Here is a 13,919-nt window from a genome sequence, read left to right as displayed (position 1 = left end):
ATGAGGGACTTAAAATTAGCCTATAGATATGCATTTAACTTGTCGGCGAGGCTATTGAGCCGTACTGTATTGTACCCATTCTGCAATCTGTTAATAAAGTTTTCAATCAATCAATGCCGTTAGAAAACCAGGATTTCTGTGATCGACACCTGCTGTCTTTTCAGGTGAGGCGGCCACGCGCAATTATCCTGAGTATCAAGTCTGGTTCGAATTAACGAGAGTGAATCCACCTTCGAGGAACAGGGAAAGCCTGGATTTATTCATCGGGTTAATTGAATCTGGCTAATGGGACTTTTGATCGACTTAGTTGAACCAGGTACAGGGAATAGGGCCCTGGTACCGTAAGTGCTGTGTTAAAAAAAGTGTATCTTTCCTTCTAGACTGTCTTTGGTGAAGGAGGCCCTGGCCACGGCTCTGGAGCAGCGGCAGCAGCTGGACAGAGGCCCTGCAGGGGATGCGTGGAGGGCCAGAGACACCGTGAGGACCATGGAGGAGCAGGTCTCCAGGGTGAGGGCCAGAGACACCGTGAGGACCATGGAGGAGCAGGTCTCCAGGGTGAGGGCCAGAGACAACGTGAGGACCATGGAGGAGCAGGTCTCCAGGGAGAGGGCCAAGAGCCAGGAGCACCGCAGGCTGATGGAGCAGGTATAGGCGCAGCAGCACTGCTGACCACAATGACAAAACATGAGTTAAAATGTTGGTGAAGTAACGCTCTAACTAAGGTGTTTGTGTTTGTTTTGTCTTTTATTTTATCTAGTTGAAGGAGCTTAGGTCATCGGAGTGTGCTCTCCAGATTCGAGTCAAGACTCTGACCAACGAACTGGCGTTACTGCGAAGAGGGTTGGTCAATCTCTCTTTCATCCACTTTCTTACATGGGTTATCCATTACCTAATAATATGTGTCTATGGTGTTTGTTGTGTAGCAGGGTGACTCCTATCCTAACATGTGTCTATGGTGTTTGTTGTGTAGCAGGGTGACTCCTATCTTACCACTTTGGACGCCATACCCGATAGGGATGGGTACCGAATTCGGTACTTTTAAAGGTACTTACCGAAACACGTCGGTACTACCGAGTATCGATTAACGTGAGATACCGTTGTCGGTACTGTAAAAAAATAAAAAATAAAAAAATTTACACTTTTTTTTTTTCGACTTTTCTTTTCATGTCAACGTTCACACGCACAATATACGATTACCTAGGATTTGACTTGATTCAACAACAAAGCAGTCTGGGCAATGGCAAGGTCGAAAGTGTGGTTATTTGAAGTTTGGATTTTTTTTAGAGACTAAAGTACAGAAAAAAGGTACCGTTGGGTACCGGTATCGATTCACAGGTACCGGTACCGTATTGGTTCAAATGTGAACGGTATCCATCCCTAATACCCGATGATAGTCGGGTTAACTCGCCGAACGTTCAGCGCCAGACCCGAGTATAGTCGGGTTTTCATCGTTATTTCTTTTATTCAATATTTCCATTCATTACAGACACACAGGTCTGGGTTAATCTGGGTTAACATGGGGAATCATTTTGAGAATGCCAATGTGCAATACCGGCCGCATCCACCCAGGTGGCAGTATCGAGCACCCTTTGAAACATGATATCTTGGCCTGTGGCTCGATCAGAGGTCTCCGGTCGGATTTCTATTGGTCGGGCAAGGGGACCGGTTGTCCCGATCGGGTTGAGAAACGTGAATTGCTCCCGGTCCATGATGTGTAGCGGATTATGTTGGCGACACGATCGACACCAATACTGGGACTTGCGATCAGATAATTGGAATATTCTTTTTAGGGTACATCCTAGTGAAGGTAAGGCCTATATGGTATCAATCCTGCTGTGATCCAACTAGGGCTGGGCGATTCTTGCTAAAATGTGAATCACGATTTTTCTCTCTAAGAATTGAGATCACGATTCTCTCACACGATTCTTATTTTTTCAATAAAATCATTTATTGCACTATTTCTTAAATAGACAACATAACATATATCAAAGTGCTTGACTTAAACTTAAACATAACATATATGAAAGTGCTTGACTTAAACTTAAAAGTCTCTTGTAACATACAAAATAACTCTAATCAGAATCGTCATCATTTTAAAAAAGTTAAGTAAAAAAAAAAAAAAATTGGGATTAATTGCCCAGCCCTAGATCCAACCATGATTTCACTTTGATCACAATATATGTGTATTTTACTCCACAACGTGTGCCGTTGGTGACGATCAAAGCATCAAAAAACGACCCCCCCACCCCCACCCTTTCATGCATTCATGATGAAACATAATACCGATAATATAGATGTGAGTACAGGCGAGAAATGACAGTTTTTAGTGAATTGCACGTATTGCTGCATAGCGTAGTTTTCTGGGATTAGACAGGATTATTCTAAAACTATAGTCATATTCACCACGGTACAAAACGGGAATGTATGGATGAACATTTTTAAAAATTTTCTCATATTGAACGATAGATAGGTGATGTCAAATTGGCCATAGCTATAATATAGAATATAGTTATAGCCCTGCAAACACCGCCACGTATTCCTATATATTACAGGGTTGCGCTTTTAACAACACATCACGCATATCGCGGTGGCGTCCAAAGTGTTAACCTGCGTCTATGGTGTTTGTTGTGTATCAGGGTGACTCCTATCTTAACTCAATCAGCGCCAGAGGGCGCTGTGTACTGTGTGGTAAGAAGGCCACCGCTTTAAAGTATAGGAATACGTGGCTGTGTTTGCAGGGCTCAAACTATATTATATATCATAGCTATGGATATAATACTATTTCCCATTTGACATTGAGTATCTATCATTCAATTTGTGAAAAAGAAAAAAAATGTCATCCATATATTCCCGTTTTATACCGTGGTGAATGAGTATAGTTTTAGTCAATCCTGTCTAATCCCAGAAAATGACGCTATGCAGCAATATGTGCATTTCACTAAAAAACGTGTTGTTTCTCACCTGTATACGCTACTATTTTTAAATCAACGCTATATTATCGGTATTATGTTTCATCATGAATGCATGAAAGGGTGGGGGGGGGGTAGTTTTTCTATGGGAATATCGAATAAAAGAAATAACGATAGAAAACCCGACTTTTCTCGGGTTTGGCGCTCGAGCGTCGGCGAGTTAACCCAACTTTATTCGTGAGTGGCATCCAATGAGTTAACGTGCGTCTATGGTATTTGTTGTTTGTCTCCTGCGGTCGTGGTGGTGGTTCCCGCCCTGATGGTGAAATCCAGCGCTCCCTGTCCCGCGAGCGGAGGTTGGGGCAATGGGGCATGTAGGGGCGGCAAGGGCTCGCTCGGGATCAAGAGAACGGATGGAGGAACGCATTTTTGGGATTAATTGCCCAGCCCTAGATCCAACCATGATTTCACTTCGATCACAATATATGTGTATTTTACTCCACAACGTGTGCCGTTGGTGACGATCAAAGCATCAAAAAACGACCCCCCCCCCCCCCCACCCTTTCATGCATTCATGATGAAACATAATACCGATAATATAGATGTGATTTCAAAATAGTAGCGTGTACAGGCGAGAAATGACAACGTTTTTAGTGAATTGCACGTATTGCTGCATAGCGTAGTTTTCTGGGATTAGACAGGATTATTCTAAAACTATAGTCATATTCACCACGGTACAAAACGGGAATGTATGGATGAAAAAATTATAAATTTTTCTCATATTGAACGATAGGTGGTGTCAAATGGGCCATAGCTATAATATAGAATATAGTTATAGCCCTGCAAACACCGCCACGTATTCCTATATATTACAGCGTTGCGCTTTTAACAACACATCACGCATATCGCGGTGGCGTCCAAAGTGTTAACCTGCGTCTATGGTGTTTGTTGTGTAGCAGGGTGACTCCTATCTTAACTCAATCAGCGCCAGAGGGCGCTGTGTACTGTGTGGTAAGAAGGCCACCGCTTTAAAGTATAGGAATACGTGGCTGTGTTTGCAGGGCTCAAACGATATTATATATCATAGCTATGGATATAATACTATTGCCCATTTGACATTGAGTATCTATCATTAAATTTGTGAAAAAGAAAAAAAATGTCATCCATATATTCCCGTTTTATACCGTGGTGAATGAGTATAGTTTTAGAGTAATCCTGTCTAATCCCAGAAAATGACGCTATGCAGCAATATGTGCATTTCACTAAAAAACTTGTCGTTTCTCGCCTGTATACGCTACTATTTTTAAATCAACGCTATATTATCGGTATTATGTTTCATCATGAATGCATGAAAGGGTGGGGGGGGGGTAGTTTTTCTATGGGAATATCGAATAAAGGAAATAACGATAGAAAACCCGACTTTTCTCGGGTTTGGCGCTCGAGCGTCGGCGAGTTAACCCAACTTTATTCGTGAGTGGCATCCAATGAGTTAACATGCGTCTATGGTATTTGTTGTGTAGCAGGGTGACTCCCGTCTCCTGCGGTCGTGGTGGTGGTTCCCGCCCTGATGGTGAAATCCAGCGCTCCCTGTCCCGCGAGCGGATGTTGGGGCATGTAGGGGCGGCAAGGGCTCGCTCGGGATCAAGAGAACGGATGGAGGAACGGAGGCGGAGGACGGATGAGAGAGGAGCCAGGGCCGGCTCCTCCGGGCCACAGGCCCACATCCCCAGGCGGTCGCCCTCCCCCACAGGTACTGGCTCTGGTAGTGCTTATCCCCAGGCCCTCCCCCACAGGTACTGGCTCTGGTAGTGCTTATCCCCAGGCCCTCCCCCACAGGTACTGGCTCTGGTAGTGCTTATCCCCAGGCCCTCCCCCACAGGTACTGGCTCTGGTAGTGCTTATTGCCAAGGCTTGGCAACGCATTGATATGTATTCTCCATTATCTATCTATTGTTGTCGCATCATCATAGCAACGACATGGCGCCTGAAGAGGCCGAGGCGTCTGTATGTCTGTCCCCACAATACAGCTCATGCTGCTGCACGACGTCAACACAGAGCTGCTGCTCGCCACCTGTTTAACCACTAAAGTGCAGTAGAGAGGAGGCCTCCACACCAGACTTAGAAGGAGCTGACAGCGAAAAAGTTAATATCTATATGAAAAGGGCAGTCGCACACTTTGTAGCCACGATGCTTCAGGGTATGATACACTCTACAAAGTGTCTTCAGGGTATGATGCACACTACAACGTGTCTTCTTCAGGGTATGATGCACACTACAAAGAGTATCTGCCCTCTTTTCATAATATTACATACAGTCAGGTCCATAAATATTTGGACATCAACATTATTCATAATTTTGGCTCTACACCACCACAATGGATCTGAAATGAATTAATCAAGATGTGCATTTGAGGGTATTTACATCCACATCAGGTGAACGGTGTAGACATTACAACAATTTCTACATGTGCTTCCTCCTTTTTAAGGGACCAAAAGTAATTGGACAATTGGCTGCTCAGCTGTTCCATGGCCAGGTGTGTGTTAAAGTGTGGTATCTCCATTTGGAATCTGTTGCTGTCAACTCTATGTGAGGTCCCAATAGCCGTCAGTGAAGCAAGCCATCATTAGGCTGAAAAACCAAAAGAACCCCATCAGAGAGATAGCAAAAAACTGTTTGGTACATTCTTAACTCATTGACTGCCACGCTGTTTTCCCATCTTTACTCCCTGGCGCCAGCGTTATTGACCATTTTCACAATGTTTGCGGACCCATTGTATATTCTATATTATAGCTATGGAGACAATAGTATAGTATAGGATCATTTGACAGGCACTATTTATAGTCCAACATGGACAAACCAGTTAACTTCTACATACTTTAGTTTGTGCGCTATTCCACGCTAAACATCGCCCGTTTCAAAATAATCCAGTCTCGTTTTCTAGATAGTGAGATATGACATGTTCTATGCATATACGCAAATTGTTCGGGTTGCTCGCCTGAAACCTATATTATTTCCTAATCAAAGGTATATACCATATTAGATGTTTCTTCACAAAATCATCAAGGGTGGGGGGTCGTTTTACGAAGCTGCGATCGTTACCAAAATCAGACAAAATGATTGTGTGTTTTCGATATTTTATTGCCACTAGTTTGAAATAAGACATGTTAACTCTTTGCCCGCCAAACCCTAGAAAAGTCGGGTTTCGTCGCCAACCGCTGAGCATCAAACCCGACTTTTCTCGGCTTTTGACCATTTGATATTTTTCCTTTGATCCCCGTTCTAAACACTCGGCGGTAGCTCCCTGGGTTTCCCTGGCACAGCTGCCTATGTTGGAATTGCAATGACGATAAAATCTCGTCAGGTGGCAGTATCGCCTACTTTCTTTTTTAAATCTACTTTTTCTCCAATTTTTTTCTATTTCTTCTCCCATCCCAATTTCGTATTGTCCAATTCTACCCTCCCAGTGGTTAGGCCATGCCTCCCACTGGCCGGCTGCAATGTGGATGAAGCCTTGCATCACGTGTCCCCTCCGGTACACGAGGAGGCAGCCTTGCCCACTGTGCCACTTAGCCGCCCGCCTACCTTTTGAACTGGGATACTTTAGTGTGGGGAGTGTCTGTCCTGATTGCGTGTATATTTTCCCCAACGGAGTTTCACTTCCACGTTCGGTTTGCGCAATCTGATTGGCCACTGACGTTTTTTTCAGCGCCAATCGTGTTACTCCTAACAATCGCGCCAGCAGGCTGTTACCCTAACCCTAACCTTAACCAACTAACCCTAACCTTAACCCTAACCTTAACCAACTAACCATAACCAACTAACCCTAACCTTAACCAACTTCGAAAGAGAGTGACTTCGAAAGAGTCGCCAAGCTTAACCAGTTTGTTAGGAGTAACACGATTGGCGCTGAGAGAAACCTCAGTGGCCAATCGGATCGCGCAAACCGAATGCGGAAGTGAAACTCAGTTGGGGAAAATATACAGGCGTCCTGATTCCCTCTGAGGGGGAGGAGTTCTTGCAGAGCAATCGCTCTGAGATTTTATCGCCTTTTTGGAGTACCTTCTGGCTAAGGTAAGGTCCATTCTATGTCTATCTTACCGAACCTAAAACATGTTTTTGTACCGATCAGTGTCGTATTTTATCGGACCTAAAACATGCTTTTGGTAACGATCGCAGTTTCGAGTTGAAACGAGCCCCCCCCCTTGATGATTTTGTGAAGACACATATGTATATGGTATATACCTTTGATCTGGAAGTATTTTGGGTTTCAGGCGAGCAACCCGAACGATTTGGGCATAATGCATATAACACGTCATATCTCGCTATCTATGAAAAAAGACTGGATTATTCTGTAAAGGGGCGATGTTAAGTGTGTAATAGCGCACAAACTACAGTATGTAGAAATGAACTGGTTAGTCAGTCTTGGACTATAAACAATGCCTGTCAAATGAGCCATACTATTGTCTCCATAGCTATAATACAGAACACACGATGGGTCCGCAAACATAGCTAAAATGGTCAATAACACTGGCGCCATTGAGTAAAGATGGGAAAAGAGCATGGCGGTCAATGAGTTAAGGAAGCAAAATATAACAATCTCAATATCGTTGAAAAAAGGCGATTTCGGGGTACTGTCTCGCCTTAAAAGGAAAGAATGCACTAGTGAGCTCAGCAACACAAAAAGACCAGGAAGACCACAGAAAACAACTGGTGGATGAAGAATGCCATGCACTTGTCCTAATATACTAACCTACACTGTAACACGTAAAACACTTTGATGAACATTGTTACTCAGCTGATAGAGTTGTACCCTTCCTGATGACTTGTCATACAGAACTTGTAAGTCGCTTTGGATAAAAGCGTCAGCTAAATGACTAAATGTAAATGAATGGTTTCCCTGGTGAAGAAAAGCCCTTCACAACAGTTGAACACTCTGTGTCAAAGTCAGCAATCGAGAGAAGTTCACCGGAGTGAATACAGAGGGTTCACCACAACCTGTGAACTCTCAGCCTACCGTTCACTCTGCCATTTTGTTGGAGCCATATTGACCCAATTTGAGTTTGATGGGAAACATGTAACAAAAATATATATTTTGATTTATGGATTATATTAATAATTGATATGAAATTGTACTTACCTGTATGATTTCAATTAATCTTGAAATAGATATTACCTGGACACTTATCTGTTGATGACTGGGGGCGTGGCATAGATTCACTCATAGATGCACCCCCCCCTCCCCCTTTGGGAGTGTTCAAATCAGTGAATGAAATGTTTGACAGCTGAGTTAGACAGTGGGGTTTGGTGTGCAATAGTTTTTCGACCGCATCAAGCCAGACCAATTATATCGTTTACTTCGTCAAGATCCTGTTCTATATTATTTTATTTAGTATAGAAAAGTGAACCGGAGTTTGTTTAATAAATGTACTTGCATCCTCTCTGTGAGTGCTTTATGATGAATGCGCGTCGGCCAACTCTGCAACTAACTCCAGTGGCTAAATGGAAATTTGTGAAGGATTAGCCACTTCACATTTGATGTTGAAAGGGGTTGAAAATATGCTCCATGGCTGACAATATCTTTTAGATACAACTTTATCAGTGTATTTTAGACCTTAAAAATGAAATAGCACCCTCTGTGTTCCAGGGCCATGTTTTGATCCGACCGCTTATATCCAGGACCGGCAGAGAAGACAGAAAGAGGCAGAGCTCAAAACGTCAGTAACCTTTTTTTATTTTATTTTTTACTTGAAAATAATATATGTGTATAATTATATATATAAGTATTGGTAGTGTTGTGGTTGGTTGTGATAGAAACAGAAACTTGTCTTCTGTCTTTCAGTCAGAGAAAGGTCCGGAGGGACATGTTGGCATCGCCCATTCTCCTGGAGAGGGGCCGCTCACGCTCCAGAGAGGTGTATCCCCACAGCAGGTCATTATGGTCTGGCCGTAGACATTGTAACGCTTGGTCTTCCCCATCCTGTATTCATTCTCTCTCTCTCTGTTGTATCCCACCTCTAATAACATTACCAGCTTGTCTTGATCCTGTATTCATTCATTCATTCATTCATTCTCTCTCTCTCTCTCTCTCTCTCTCTCTCTCTCTCTACCTGTCTTGAGCAAAACCATGGAAAAGTTGGTGCATTCACAAATTCAAGAGTATTTTGTTTCAAATAAGCTTGCAACAGTTTCTCAACATGCCTATAGAGCTGGTCACTCTACTTCTACTGCTTTGATAGAGATGACTGATGACTGGCTTAAAACTATAGATAACTCTATGCTGGTGGGAGCTGTGCTGTTAGATTGTAGTGCTGCATTTGATGTGCTGGACCATTCTCTACTGGTTGAGAAACTGAAATGGTATGGTTTTAACTCTTCTGCTTTAAAGTGGATACTAAGTTATTTGTCCTCTAGATCACAGAAGGTGTATCTAAATGGCAGCCTGTCCAGTAGCAGAGGTGTGGAGTTCCGCAAGGAAGTTGCCTAGGACCTTTGCTTTTCTCTGTATTTACTAATGACCTATCTTGGGCTACCAAATGTGCTACAACAGTTCTTTATGCAGATGATTCGACATTCTATTACGCTGCACCATCATGCAATATACTTAATGAAGTTTTTAGCAGAGAACTTAAAGTTGTGCATGACTGGGTAGTATGTAATAGACTTGTCCTTAATATCTCCAAGACTAAATGTATTGTGCTGGGAACAAGGCACAGGTTATCTACAAATCCTAAGTTTAATTTAAACTTGTGTAATTCGGCAGTTCAACAAGTTGAAAGTACTAAACTCCTTGGAGTGATGCTGGATTGCACTCAGCATATTAATTATATTGTTTTAAAAATGGGAAGAGCAATTGGTATTTCCAGGAAATGTGCTTATTTAGTTGCCTGTCCCCTTTTATGTCAGATAGTGCAAAGTTTAGTTTTATGTCATCTTGACTATTGCTCTGCGATGTGGTCGCCTGCTGCCGGTGGTGACCTCAGGAAGCTCCAGGTGGTCCAGAACAGGGCAGCACGGTTGGTACTGGGCTGCTCACTAAGGTCTAATGTGAGCCGTATGCATGCCCGCCTCTCTTGGCTTAACGTTGAAAATAGATTGTCTTTAATACACTTGTGCTGTTCAAGTTGGTCATGAGCAGTAAAACTCCTGTTTTTATACATAATCAGATTATGTATAGTAATACTGTGCATGATCATTACACTAGAGGTTCCAGTAGTGGGCAGCTTGAATTGCCAGGTTCTAGAACCAGCGCTTTGGAGAGATCTTTTATTTTTAGAGCATTAACTCTTTGGAATAACCTGCCTCAAAACCTCTGCTGCATTTACAGTAGATTCACTTTTTAAAATAATCTTAAATTGTTTTTAACACTAAAGTATTTTGTTTCGTTTTTCTGTTTCTTTGCTTTCATGTAATTTTAGCCATCTTAATTGTTAGTTTCATTACGCATTGTGTGTTGAGTACTGACTTTTAATAATTTTTTTGCAATAATAATTGTTTTTGTATGTTTTATTTTTTTTGTGTGGACCCCAGGAAGACTAGCTGGTTGCTATGGCACCAGCTAATGGGGATCCGTAATAAAATAAAATCAAAATCTCTCTCTCTCTATCCATGCTCTCTCTCTCCATGCTCTCTCTGTTATATCCCACCTCTAATGATTACAGGTCTGGCAGCAACGGCAGAGGAAGGAGTGTATCTGTGGAGCGTCGGGGGAGCAGGCCTTCCTCTGCCAGCTCACAAGGGGACATGGATGAAACAGCCAGGTGATCTAACAAGCCTGTACTATATCATTAATATAGATGAACAGCCAGGTGATCATATCATTAACACAATCTGCGCCAACAGCGCTTATATACGTGTTTGCTCGACAGCCGTTGTGCGCCAACCACATATGTTATTTGGTCCGTTTTCCTTTTTTTTTTTCGATTTTAATATTCTATTCAATGTCACAGACCTGTATGTTGCCATTAAGGCATACTGCGACCCCGAGGCTGCAGTACCGGCCAGATTCGGCCAGGTGGCAGTATAGAGAGTTCAGTAAACCCTGTTCCAGACCGTTTGTTACGTTTAAATCCCTCCGGTCGCTAAATTTAGATGAAGCCGAGTAAATCGCTTAAATCGACCAGTTCGAAACGCATCTGGCACACTCGATCCATAAATTGTGTGAAATTATGTCCGGGGGGGGGGGGGGGGGGGGGGCACCGCATAGTGCCTTGCACACATACGCGGCCGTCCCGGGTTCATATTTGTCGCATGTCTTCCCCACATCACATCTCCTCCCGTTCGCACTCTCCTCTGTCGGTCCTGCGTGACCAGAAAAGCTGTAAAAATGCACAAAAAAAAAAGAAATAATACTAAAAATAATTATGTACGTGACCAGATGGACACCAATACTGGAAATCGCGATCAGACAATTGGAATATTCTTTTTGGAATACCCCCGACCAGAGGTAAGGACTATCTGACATAAATCTCAGCTTGATCCAACAATGTTTTCATTTCTATCCAGCTGATCAGCGTGTGTGGGGTTCACAACGAATGCCGTTACTGGCAATCAAAGCATCAGAAACGCCCCCTCTTCCTTTCATGCATTCATGATGAAACATAATACCTATTATATACATTTGATTTGGAAATAGTAGCGTGGCCCCTGTAAATATCCTAACCCAACCCCCTCCAATGTACAGTAATTTACCTAGTATGGTTGTCAATAGTCCAATGTACAATTTTGTTTGTTTGTACAGTGTCTCCTCCCCCCCCCTCAATGTACAGTGTTACTTGTTTATACAATGTGCCCCCCCCCCCCCAACCACCTCCAATGTAAATTACCCAGTATGGTTGTCAATATCCCAATGTACCCAACCCCCCCCCCACCCAACCTCCTCCAATGTACAGTTTCTACGTCAAATGTATATACTCCCTTTTCTTGACTCCTTCTGTATCACAAACCGTACTGTATTTGCAAATCTGGTATGTCATAAATGTATAGATGTAGCAGTACTGACTATCTGTATGTCATGTATGTCATATATGTCCTGATGAATTGAAAATGGGGGACCCTGATGTAAACAAGACGAAAGTCTTTCTCTGGTCTGCATCCAACAATTGTGTGTATTGAGCTGTACTGTATTGTACCCTTTCTGCAATCTGTTAATAAAGTTTTCAATCAATCAATCAAAACGCCAATGCTTTTAGTAGAATTCACGTAGGGCCCTATAACTCAGCTCTCCAGGAATTAGCCCGGATCACTCCGAAACTATACTTATATTCACCACGGGATAACGCGCAAACGTATTCATGAAAAAAATTATTCTTTTTTGCATCTTGGACAGAAGATAGTTACTGTCGGTGTCAAATGACCATAGTATTGTATCCATAGCTATAATATAGAATATAGATATAGCTCTACAAACAAGGTGACGCACTCCTATCTTTTAAAGCATGACCTAGCTAGAACAGGAATACAGGATAAGGATAATACCTGGCAGTGAATGAGTTAATAGAGATGAACAGCCAGGTGATCAAGCATCCTGTACTATATCATTAACTCATTCAGCGCCAGTCACGATGATAGTTGGGTTAACTCGCCATCGCTTGAGCGCCAGACCCGAGTATATTCAGGTTTTAATCGTTATTTCTTTTATTAGCGATATCATTCATTTTCATCCATCCAGCCTGATGTTATCGTTGGGAATGGGTCTGAGCTCGCAAAAGGGCAAATACCGCCGCCTACACCTTCCAGCGGGTATTGCACTCCACTGGGACTGGTGTAGTTTCTTTTCTGGGACGATCCAAGCCGTGCAGGCGTGGTTTAAATACTCAGGCGAGGTAACCTGTTTCAACGATACATCTGCGAGGCTGCCCCCCCCCTCAATATGCAATGCTGTTGAACGTGGCACGGACCTCCTTCAAATGGCGATCAGATAATTGGATTAGTTCTTTTGCATTACATCAGATACAAGGTAAGAACACTATATATAAATTTGATCGTTGATCTGTCTGCGATCACGGCTGTGTGTGGCTGTGTGCCGTTGAGTTTGAGGAGGCTGCGGCGGAGCCCCGCGGTCCAATGCTCTTTTCATGTATGCACAAGGAAGGATAATAATTATAATCTAGCATTGATTTCAGGAAGATTCGATAATCAGGAAAGAAATTACAACGTGTTTAGTGTATTCCACTAAAACGCTATTATCGCGTCTTTCTCTGGAATTACTCAGAAGCACCCAAAGTTATACTCATATTCAGGCTATAAAACGGAAATGTACAGATGAAAAAAACAATCTGTTTTGTACATGTTGACTGGATGCAACTAACTGATAATCTACGGGTGTATTAGACCCATAGCTATAATTTAAGATATATTTTAAGGACTCGCAAATCTCGCAGTCCCCCCATTGACTTACAGCGGTGGCGCACTAGCGCCATCTCGTGGATTAAGCAATGGCGCTGAATGAGTTCAAAGTGAATTATACATTTAATCCCACAGTATACAGTATCATTATGAATGGGAATAGGCCTATGTCAAGATCTGATTATAGTCAGGCTATCACGATCTGTGTGTACTTAAGATAGAGTTGAGATGGGTAACCTCCCAAATATTTATAGAAAGGATTCAACTCTACTGTCTTTAATTATGATACATCACCAGAAAGTACTCAACCTCTACTATTTTAACTATGTTACATTACCAGATAGTACTCAACCTCTACTGTCTTTAACTATGAAACATCACCAGAAAGTACTCAACCTAGGTTACCCATCTCAACTCTATCTTAAGTACACACCGATCATAATTAGCCTGACTATAATCAGATCTTGACATAGGCCTATTCCCATTAATAACGATACTGTATACTGTGGGATTAAATGTATATTCACTTTCAATGTTAATTTTGTTTATAATGTTGTTCTGTTTAATAGGTTGTTTATAAAACTCTAAGTGGTTCCTTATCTCGTTGTGGTGTCCTTTATGTCCTGTATATGTATGATAAAGACAGACAACTTTGTGACATCCTAG

General features: G+C 42.4%; 1 protein-coding gene across 3 annotated transcripts in view; it reads left to right on the top strand.

Moving 5' to 3' along the window:
* ccdc61 (coiled-coil domain containing 61) overlaps nucleotides 1-13,919 on the top strand; it is a 40,852-nt gene that overhangs the window by 12,967 nt on the left and 13,966 nt on the right. Inside the window, exons 6-12 of one of the 3 annotated variants that reach the window (XM_084321952.1) lie at nucleotides 381-645; nucleotides 758-840; nucleotides 4,433-4,659; nucleotides 5,395-5,442; nucleotides 8,554-8,623; nucleotides 8,749-8,838; nucleotides 10,568-10,666. In XM_084321952.1, coding sequence (XP_084178078.1) covers nucleotides 381-645; nucleotides 758-840; nucleotides 4,433-4,659; nucleotides 5,395-5,442; nucleotides 8,554-8,623; nucleotides 8,749-8,838; nucleotides 10,568-10,666 — 882 coding nt within the window. Of the gene's footprint in view, nucleotides 1-380; nucleotides 646-757; nucleotides 841-4,429; nucleotides 4,660-5,394; nucleotides 5,443-8,553; nucleotides 8,624-8,748; nucleotides 8,839-10,567; nucleotides 10,667-13,919 lie in introns of all 3 variants that reach the window. The other 2 variants (XM_084321951.1, XM_084321953.1) reach the window with 2 other exon arrangements.

Source organism: Notolepis coatsorum, assembly GCF_963971535.1.
Source record: "Notolepis coatsorum genome assembly, chromosome: 1".
In the NCBI taxonomy this organism is placed as follows: domain Eukaryota; kingdom Metazoa; phylum Chordata; class Actinopteri; order Aulopiformes; family Paralepididae; genus Notolepis; species Notolepis coatsorum.
The sequence above is the reverse complement of the archived record's forward strand: the minus strand, read 5'-3'. Positions and strand labels throughout refer to the sequence as shown.